We start from the raw sequence: 10,389 nt of genomic DNA, 5'->3' as shown, positions 1-10,389 counted from the left end.
TTTTTTTTTTTTTTTTTTAACTTTCCCTGGTTTCTAATGCTCCAGTCCATCAGTATCCTCTGCAGTGTATAACAGTTATCTTCTTTGGGGGCCACACTGTATCTTTGTACTTTTTTTTCTTGAATACCTATATCTAGTCTTCCAAAACAAATGAAGGAGATCCTTGGTTTCTTGTTTTTTTTTTAATCATCTTTTTATTATTTATTTATTTACTTATTGGTACTGGGGATTGAACTCTGGTCCATTGTGTTTGCGAGGCAGGTGGCAGAACCACTGAACTAAATCCTCGGCCCCTTTTATCTTTGTAAAAAGTAAAATTTATTTTACCCCACCCTCCCCAACCCCCCTTGCCTTCCTATGTACAAAAGCTTTGCTTCCATTTTTTCCTTCCATTTTCACTTTTTTCTTTTCCCTTCCTTTCTCCCTCCCTCCTTCCTTGTTTCCCTTCCCATTTCCCAACATCCGTGTACATTTCAGTCCTTATTTCCACTTTTGGTTTCTCACACTTGGTTTCTTGTTAATAGTCCCCTCAGACAGGCTGGAGATTTAGCTCAGTGGTTCTGCCGCTTGCCTCAAAAGCACAAGGTCCCGAGTTCAAACCCCAGTACCAAAAATTTTTTAAAAGTCCCCTTGGGTTGGGCTGCCAGAAGGAAGTCATCTACATACTGTAGCAGGGTGCAGTTGTCCCCTGATGTGATGAAAACTTTGAGCTAGTGCCTCTCCAAAGATTGTGGGAGAGTTTTAAACCCTTGAGCAATTCTAGTCCAGGTTAGCTGTGTTTTTTGTGTCCGTGACAAGATCTTCCCATTAAAATGTAAAAATGGACTGGCTGACTAGAGCAAGACACAGTCAGAAAAGCATCTTTCAAGTCCAATGAGCAAACCAGGTAGTACTTGCTGGAGTAAGTCTCATTAGTCTGTACAGATCTGGATAGCACACAGGTCCTGTATCAGTCTGTATTCATGTGTGTCCCTGGCTTATGTACTGGCAGGAGCTGGGTGTTCCAGGATGATTGGCATCTAGCCAGCATCCCATGTTCTGAGAGACACATTAAATGTCCTTGAATGTTTTGTATGGCTTCCCAGGGGAGGGAGTATTGGTGAATTGAACTGGAGTTGCTCTCAGGATTAGATCTATTATTACTGGTGTTTGACTTATAGCTAGCCCTGGTGGGTTGTCTTAGTTTACACCCTGGAAATCTTGTGTGCCAAGTCATGTAGACTTTTTGCCCCCTATAGCATACCTCTTAGATAGGCAAAATAGTCTCTTCACTGGAACGCCAGTGGCTCTTACAATAGTCATACACACACACACACACACACACACACACACACACACACACACACACACATTTTAGGGGGAATAATGGCCTAATAGGTTGTGTCATCACCGAATGCTCAGCTCTACTGTCTGCCGTAAAGTCTGTCAGTTGGCCCCCTACATGTCCATGGGCTCTTGGGGGTCCTAAAGGAAAGGGAGCCAGTCTGGCCTAGTCCTTGTAATCTTTAGTTCTTGCCAATCTAATGAAGTCAATGTCTGGTTTCTCCCATGGGTGATAGCTTTTTAGCAGGTGGCTTCCTAGTTTTGGAATTTTTATCATCTCTGTCATCATTTTCTGGACATTTGTTTTTTCTGGTGCCCATACTTTTTAAATCATGCACATCAATCCCAGTCTAGCTTTGGTTGACTGGCAGATCCCAGCTTGGTTTGGCTTCTGTTTTGTTTATGTCTGTGTTTTTGTCCCTTAGTGATCTCTGTCTTTTTCTCTGTAAGCATTGACATCAACAGATCCTTTTTTTGAGCCTCTATTTAGCCTCACAGTCTTAGTATACACCTTGGTGGCCACCTCTAAGAGCTTTGTTGCGTTTTTATTGGCAAACCTTCTAACTTTTGTAGTTTGTGCCTAAACTGGGGTTTAGGCCTGGGCTGGGCCTACAAAAGTAGCATTTACCATATGCTGATTTTCAGTGGCCTTGGGATTAAAGGGAGTGATTGTCTTGGCCATTCTCCATCTCTGGTTATTATTTTATGCATATTTCCAGTTGTTCCCCTGTCCAGCCACCCCATATCAAAGGAGAGCCAATTTATTCACAAATAATTTTAACCTCTGGGGGTATCAGCTTTAATCCATAGTCCCCCATATAGTCTCTTTTAAAGTTTTTTTTCAAGCATACATTTTGATGGGGGTGGGTTTTAATGCTTTTTCTCCCAAATCTACTTGGTTGCAACACAAATTATTCTCTCAAGCACTTTTGCTTTAGGAATAATCTGAGCTCCATCAAACTAATAAGCAACCATTTATATTTTTGAGTCTTTTGAGCAAAAAGGAGCTTTTAGAGGGAACAGCATTGGCTTTTACCAATCCAACAAACAAATATATATATATTTTGGAAAAATTACCTTCATGGGCTTTCTCTCAACATACGTAAGCTTTCTAATCTTGTCTCTAATCTCTTTCTATCTTTCTAACAGGGCAGAATTTGTATCATACAAAATCCTCTCATATCAAAAGTATATCTAAAAAAAGTATATCTCTTATCTTATAGCCTTCTTAGTATTTTCTTACATCTCATTTACTATACACCTTCTACAACAAACTTGCCTACAGCCGCTTGGATTTTAAAGTCTGTTTCTCTCTTTTTTTCCTTTGTTCTCAGATTGTTACATTTTAAATTTGACTGGCTGCCAACAGACTTCTAAGTAACCTTGAGTCACTTTTCTTATCTTAAACTAACAAAGAGCAGAGTTAACCCTGTAATTACAATTCAAGAATTTTCAATGTACAAGAAGTGTTTTAAGTACACCAATTAAACATCAGTTCAAAGTGGAAGTCAAAAGTACATTTATCAATTAGTTAACATTTGTAATTTGATTTCTCTCATGAAACCTCATTATGCCCAGCAGGATCAGTCACAATTCTCTGAACTTGGTAGTCCAGCCCCAGTCTGGAGTTGCTTTGGCTTTTAGGCAGTGCCAGGCTAGTGACACCAAGTAGGCATTGTCCTTGGGGTTCCCAAAGCCAGGAGCTCCACACTCTCCAGCACTTTTCCAGCCTTTTTATTCCACTTATTTACATATACTCATGTACTCTGTTTCCAGTTTTTAAAAACCTGAATGTAAATTTTGTCAGATTCTCCCTGAATCTATTTAATGCACCTGAGTGGGGCTTTTGTCAGACTCTTCCTGAGTCTGACTACATGCCATTCCCCGTTTGCAAGTCACTCTCATTGTGGGCCTCCCACGAGTTGAGAGTAACTTTCACTGCAGGCCACCCCCAAGTTCCACTTGGGGTTGTGGGTTTTGTCTAGCTCAATCCATGTCAGATTACTTGGTATACCCTGAGAGGCGATCAGTCTCCCCTTCCATCTTAATGGGACAGGCTCCCCTGTAGGCCCCCAAAACCTTACCATGGCCTTGTAGCACACTGTTGTTCCAGAATTGTCCTGAATCTCAACAGGTTCCATTGTGCTGGCAGTGGGGAGGTTCCAAGCTGTGGGAGGGCTGATTCCCTCTCCAAGCTGATGTCTTATCTGGTGGCACCAGAGGTCTCAGGATTCCCACAGCTTGGACCCCTCTTGAGCCTGCAGGCAAAGAAGACAGCAACTCTGTCATCTCCAGTCCCTTTGTGGTCACCAGAAATGTTGCAACATTCCAAGATACAGGAGAGACCAGTGGGAATCAGGACTTCATTATAGGTGAATATCAGCTCAATGGACTCCTGTCTAAAGGAAAAGTGATAAACAGATAACAGGTTCCAGTTTTTATACATTAGGTCAAAGTGGTCTGTCTAGTGATGTAGCAAGTGAGTTTATCAGAACAGGACAAGGGCAGGCAGTTTTGTAAATTAGCCATGAAAGAAGACAGAGCCTCGTGAATCTTGTGAGAACAAGATGACATTACCAGAACAAGGAGTTACAGCTGCGGGCGTGGGGTGGGAGTGTGATCTGAGAGTGAGTGGGGAGAACTGCCCAAAGCTGGGAGAATTTTTTCTTTAAATTCTGCTTCAGAAGGAGGAGCACATGTTTGAACCCTGCCTGAGCAATTTAGAGACTTGGTGAAACCTGTCTGAAAAGTGGAGTGATGTAACCCAGTATGAGGGCCCTGGTTCAATTCCCCAGTACTGAGGGTGGGGGAGAAGGAAGAAATAAAACATCAGGTCATCCACTACAGGTTCATCAGTGAGGTCTGTCTTGCACCAGCCTGGGAAAGCATACTTGGGACCCTGGATGCAGTGTGGGGTGTGATAGAGAAGACGTGCTTCTGGCATGGAACAGAACCCTATGACCCACTGGATGGCAGGCAGGGAACCAGGAGCACTTTGTGAAGTGGGGACCAGAGGAGCAAGTGGCTCAGAGAAGGAATAGGCAGTTTCATAGGTCACTGCCAAGATGTCAATGAGATTTTATTAACTATTTGGTTGTATTGGGAATAATATCTAGGGGCACCTGAAAGGAAAGGGGTTGAGACCTGGTGGCCTAGGAAGGTAGCCAGGTGGCAGAGGTGGTCAAACAAGTACCAGAAGCAGCAGTTTAGTGCCAGAGGAGTTGCAGGACCATGGATGGAACCTCAGGATGCTGCATAACAGCTGGAGTTTATTGAGCACCTACTATGTGCCAGGTGCTTCTCTGAACACTTCCCACATAACTCACTGGCTCTTCAAAACAACCCTGCAAGGAAAGGGTTTGATCAATCTCATTGTAGAGATGAAGAAACTGAGGCACAGAGATGTTAAGTAACAACGCCAAACACACAGCTCTAAGTGGCAGAGCTGGGATCAGACTCATGCTCTCTGGCTCCTATCCTGATAATGTGCTGTAACATCTCATGTGCCTCATGTGTGTAGGGAGCGTGTCTTGGCAACTCGGTGGAAGCAAACTTGTTTTGTGTTTGTTTTGATGTTGGGATTTGAATCCAGGGCCCTCTACTGAGCTATACTGACAGCCTTTTAAAGTTTTAAATTTTGAGACAGGGTCTAAGTTGCATAGGCTGTACACAAACAAAAAATCACCTTGCCTGAGTTTCCCAGAGTGCTGGGATTACAGTCATTCACCAACATGTCCAGCTGTTTTATGAGCCCTTTGGGAGCTATGAAGCCAGGGGCTTGGATAATACATGGGGTGATGAAAATATATGGTGAATGTATAAATTTATTACAATAAAAGTTACTATTGCCATTATTCCTCAGAATACTCCCCCCCACTCTAAACACACTAGTCCCATTGTTCCTGCCACTTTTTAAAATTTCATTATTTATTTTTTAGAAAATCTTCCCACTTTCTGAAGCAATTCTGCAAGCTCTCTTTCATGAGTGTCTTTACAACGTGTGACAACAAATATAGTGAATGCTGCTGCTGAACGCATCCAATGGAAAGGCAGGCTCATGAAAACATTATTTTGCTGGATGTGGTGGTGCACACTTGTAATCCCAGCACTTACAAGCTTGTTAACTCAGTGCTTAGGAGGCTGAGGCGGGAGGATGGCTAACTCAAGGGCAGTATGGGCAACTTAGTGAAACCATCTCAAAAGCAAGCAGACAAAACCAGAGAGAAAGTGAGGCTGAAGTGGAAGAGAGAGGTGAAATGGCGGAGAGCAGCAGTCAGGTGAAGAGAGTCTGAGAAGAGGAGACAGGTGGCCTCGCCTTGTTCCCCATCTCTGCCCTCACCTGCCCCACAGACAAGCAGGCAGAAACACCCCCACACTGACCTCCTTCTTGACACTTGCTTGTCCTACCTCAGCTCTGCCCAGTTGCCCTGTTCTGCTGGTCAAGCCCATTAAGCTGCTGCCCTGGCCACAACTGAAGGCCCCACGCCCCAAGGAGGATACCACTGAAGAGGCGTCCCTGCTCCCTTGCGCCTCAAACCATCAATTAATATTAATGATGGAAGGCTGTGCACTGCCTAAAGACCCCCAACAGGGTGCAGGTGGAGAGCCCCGCCCCATGACTCAGGAAGTTAAAGGACCTGGGGCCCTCTGGCAGCTCAGAGTGTCCTGATGGCGTGCAGCGGCAGGAGGGTCACAATCCAGCTGGTGGATGAAGATGCAGGCACGGGAGCCTTGGACCCACAGCCCTTTAGGGGCCAGAGCTATGAAGCAATCAGAGCAGCCTGCATGGATTCGGGAATCCTGTTCCGTGACCCCCATTTTCCTGCTGGACCCGATGCCCTTGGCTATGACCGGCTGGGGCCAAACTCGGAGAAGGCTAAAGGGGTGGAATGGAAGAGGCCCAGAGTAAAGCAAGGCGGGGCTGGGTCTGAGGGAGGAGGGGGGCTGGACCCCTGGTCTGAGGGAGGAGACTGGGCCTGGACCCCTGGTCTGAGGGAGCAGGGTGGGACTGGACCCCTGGTCTGAGGGAGGAGGCTGGGCCTGGACCCCTGGTCTGAGGGTGGAGGGGCTGGGGGTCTTGGCTGGGAGCAGGCCTAGCACCCTGTATTCAGGGAATCCCAGGGAAGCCACACACCTGCCCCCGGGCTGCATGAACTTTCATGGGCTGGAAGACCTTGTCACCACGGAGCCTTGATACAGTGGACCCAGGCATCTGCCCTCTCAGCAGCCCTTTCTTCTGTTCCCTGGACTGACATGTGCCCACTTTACTCCTAGGAGTTTTGTACTGAGCCTCAGTTCATCTGCGAGGACATGAGCCGGACAGATGTGTGTCAGGGGAGCCTGGGTGAGACCCCTGGGCCCATCTTGAGTCCCAGACCCGGGAGTCTTGGCTGGGACCCTCACAGCTCCATCCCTTGGTCCCCTGCCCCTTGGCTCTCCTTTCCCTCTCACCCAGCCCCGGCCTTTTCTCCAGGGAACTGCTGGTTCCTTGCAGCCGCCGCCTCCCTCACTCTGTATCCCCGGCTCCTGTACCGGGTGGTCCCCCCTGGCCAGAGCTTCCGAGACGGCTACGCAGGTGTCTTTCACTTCCAGGTAGAACTCGCTTCATCTGTCCATGCCTCATCCCCCCGTGGTTTTAGGGTTTCATCGTTGGCCTTGATTCTTGGGGCTGTAATAGTTCCAGGGCTCTGGGACTGCAAAAGCCCGGGTCGGGGCAGTGGTTGGGAGCCAAGCCCAGGCCCTGCCCCTTCCCCTGGCAGCTCTGGCAGTTCGGCCGCTGGGTGGACGTCGTGGTGGACGACAGGCTGCCTGTGCGCAAGGGGAAGCTGATGTTCGTGCGATCCGAGCAGCGGAACGAGTTCTGGGCCCCGCTCCTGGAGAAAGCCTATGCCAAGTGAGGGCCCGGGGCCCCCAGGGGCAACCCAAGACCCGGCAGCAAACTCAAGCCACATGGGGTCCCCACGGACCAAGGACCCGAACCAAGCCCCAGCCGTCCCAGCCTTCACTCCGCAGTATGCCCCGAGGACGTGAGATCTTAGGCTCCTCCTTCCTCCCATGTTCAGGAGCCCTGTTCCTGAGGACCCTCATGATCCGCCCCAGTTTATCCCTCTGAGGACCTGTAATCTCTGATCATCTGTTGTCCATTGAGACACCCAGAGCATTCCCCAAATATGGGCTGTAACTCTGGGCCCCTCAAGTCATCCTTTCCAGTCTGAGGGTCCGGAATGTCCGAGCCCCCCAGGTGCCCCCTTTGACGCAGACATTGCAGGGCGCAGGCACAGTTCTGCAGGGCCTCCCCAGGGCTCCCAAACCTTCCAGTCCCAATGGCCAGGGGTGGCCCACAGGTCCAGATCGAGGGCTAGAGACCCCTAGGCCTGGGGAGGGGCTGTGGGGTCCGTACGCATCTAAGACCCGCACCCCTCATCCTCCAGGCTCCACGGTTCCTACGAGGTGATGCGAGGCGGCCACATGAACGAGGCTTTTGTGGACTTCACGGGTGGCGTGGGCGAGGTGCTCTACCTGAGAGGCAACACACCGGGCCTCTTCTCTGCCCTCCGCCATGCCCTGGCCAAGGAGTCCCTCGTGGGCGCCACTGCCCTGGTGAGAGCTGGTGCCCACTGGGCCTCATGGGGCGGGGCAGATAGGGATGGGCAAGCGCGGACGAAGCTTCCAGTCTTTTCCTCAGCTTCTGCTGCTGACTCATTCTCTCTTGCAAACCCAACTGCAGCGTGTTAGGAGGAATTTATTTGCTCTCATCACAAAACAAGCTTCAGGCACAGCTGGATGTGGGTGTTCTGAGATATTGCGAAACTGCTTTTTCCATCCTGGTTCTGGGTTAGTTCCACTCAGGCAGGCTTTCTCATCATGGGTGCAAAAAGGAACCCCTACAGCTACAGGCACCCGCACCCCCACCGGGGGTAAAGTGTAACAATGAAACAGCACCTGTTTTTGAGAATTTCAACAAAAGTCCCAGAACGGATCCTCATGGGTTTATTGGCTTGGATCACGTGTTCATCTGTGAGACCCCACCACACAGTCATGTCTTCATTTTCTTTTCTTTTTTGTTTTTGGTTTTGGTTTTGTACCAGGGATCAAACTCGGGACCTTGCAGTTGCAAGGCAGGTGGGGGCGCCACTGAGCTAAATCCCCTGCCCTTGTTGGTTTTTTGAGATGGCCTCTGTGTAGTTCAGGTTAATCTGGAACTACCTAATAGCTCAGGTTGGCCTTGAACCCATGGTGATCCTTCTAAGCCTCCTAAGTGCTGGGTTTACAGGCACTTGCCACATGCCCAGGTTCATACCTTCATTAAATTGGTCTAACCCAAGCCAGGTGTGGTGGCGCATGCCTGTAATCCCAGCACTCGGGAGGCTGAGGCAGGAGGATCACTGTGAGTTTGAGACCAGCGTGGGCTACGTAGTGAGTTCCAGGTCAGTCTCAACTACACAGTGAGACCTTTTTAACTCTGTGCCTCCCGGGTCTGTATGTAGCTTGGTCTCTGCGGCTCCATCCCCTTTTCTATCCTCTCCTCCTGTCTCGTTTCCATCTCCTCCCTCCTGTCTCACCTTCATCCCCCTTTCTGGGCCCTGGGCCAGGCGGTGCCATGCTGTGCTCCGACTTGCTGTGGTGGAAGGAGGTTGGGGCCTGCTGTCCATCAGGAGCTCACTGTCCCTGTTCTCTGCTCAGAGTGACCGGGGTGAGTACCGCACAGAAGAGGGGCTGGTGAAAGGACATGCATATTCAGTCACAGGCACACACAAGGTGAGCTCTCTCCGTGGGTGAGCTGCCAGGGGGGTCCAGGAGCCACTGCCACTCACCACGCTGTCCTCAGGTGACCCTGGGCTTCACCAAGGTGCAGCTGCTGCGGCTGCGGAACCCGTGGGGCCGCGTGGAGTGGACAGGGGCCTGGAGCGACAGGTGAGCCGGGCCTTGGGTGGGTGGGGAGCTGTGTCCCCGCCGCTGCCCCTCACACCTGTCTCTTCAGCTGCCCACGCTGGGATACACTGCCCTCGGAGTGGCGAGAAGCCCTGCTAGTGAGGAAGGAGGACGGTGAGTTCTGGTGAGTTCTGGGCTCCCGGCTCTGCCTCTGTGAGGGCCGCTGGGTCCGGGGAGGAGGGACAGGGTGAGAAGGGACGCAGAGAAATCTGTGAGGGTGCATCCTCCTAGGGAGAAGCTGTCCATAGCAGCAATATCGTTGGGGTCAAGAAAGAAGGAATTAGAGGCATAGTAAGTGTCGGAGAGTGGAATGCGGGTAGGATTTAGGTATGCAGTGGAGTTGAGGGAGGTTTGGTGACATTTGGGGAATTTCTTGAGATCTGAGATACTAATATTTTTTCCCCAGTATTCAGGATTGAACCCAGGACCTTTGCATGAAGCCACATCACCAGCCATCTTACAGTTTATCTCAGCACAGCATCTTGTTAAGTGACTAAGTCGTCCAGGCTAGGTGCAAACATGCCTCAGCCTCCTAGGGTGCTGAGATTATAGGCATACACCATCGTACATGGCTTTTTGGGGTTTTATAAAAGCAATTCAGTGATATTTGGGGCAGTCTGTGACAGCAGTTTGTGGCATTTCTTTTTTCTTTCTTTGTTTTTGTTTTTTGAGACAGGATTTTGCTATTAGTTCAGACTGGCCTTGAATTAACTATGTAGCCCAGGCTGGCCTTGAACTCATGGCGATCCTCCAGCCTTAGCCTCCCAAGTGCTGGGATTACAGGTGTATGCCACCATGCCTGGGCATTTCTGAAAGTTGGACATCTGGGGGACGTTCATGGCTTGGTGATTTCTGGATTGATGCAGATTGGGCAGTATTTAAGGACCTGAGGGGTGTTATGATTGGGGGTCAGTTCTGGGGTCTTGAGCTATTTGGGGTGCCCTCCAGGATGGAGCTACAGGATTTCCTCCAGCACTTCAACACCGTACAGATCTGCTCCCTGAGCCCAGAGGTGCTGGGCCCCGATCCGGCTGGGGGTGGCTGGCACATCCATATCTTCCAGGGCCGCTGGGTGCGCGGCTTCAACTCTGGAGGGAGCCAGCCCAGTGCTGGTGAGGCCTGAGGGGTCGGGGG

The 10,389-nt window shown here is 49.7% G+C and overlaps 1 protein-coding gene and 1 long non-coding RNA gene across 2 annotated transcripts in view; one reads left to right on the top strand and one right to left on the bottom strand.

Annotated features, from left to right (window-relative positions):
• Window positions 1–10,389, bottom strand: part of LOC104868179 — a 14,611-nt gene that overhangs the window by 3,852 nt on the left and 370 nt on the right. The window contains exon 2 of the long non-coding RNA XR_781969.2: window positions 3,408–3,581. This is a non-coding gene — a long non-coding RNA (uncharacterized LOC104868179). The remainder of the gene's footprint in view (window positions 1–3,407; window positions 3,582–10,389) is intronic.
• Capn12 (calpain 12) overlaps window positions 5,453–10,389 on the top strand; it is a 10,252-nt gene continuing 5,315 nt past the window's right edge. The window contains 9 exon segments of the mRNA XM_033765776.1: window positions 5,453–6,228; window positions 6,598–6,667; window positions 6,797–6,915; window positions 7,083–7,216; window positions 7,755–7,923; window positions 9,007–9,081; window positions 9,152–9,237; window positions 9,305–9,379; window positions 10,204–10,367. Of these exon segments, the coding sequence (XP_033621667.1) occupies window positions 5,992–6,228; window positions 6,598–6,667; window positions 6,797–6,915; window positions 7,083–7,216; window positions 7,755–7,923; window positions 9,007–9,081; window positions 9,152–9,237; window positions 9,305–9,379; window positions 10,204–10,367 (1,129 nt within the window). The 5' untranslated portion in view covers window positions 5,453–5,991.

The sequence above is a fragment of the Fukomys damarensis genome, unplaced genomic scaffold (assembly GCF_012274545.1).
Source record: "Fukomys damarensis isolate Sample0158 unplaced genomic scaffold, DMR_v1.0_HiC HiC_scaffold_19, whole genome shotgun sequence".
In the NCBI taxonomy this organism is placed as follows: Eukaryota; Metazoa; Chordata; class Mammalia; order Rodentia; family Bathyergidae; genus Fukomys; species Fukomys damarensis.
The sequence above is the reverse complement of the archived record's forward strand: the minus strand, read 5'-3'. Positions and strand labels throughout refer to the sequence as shown.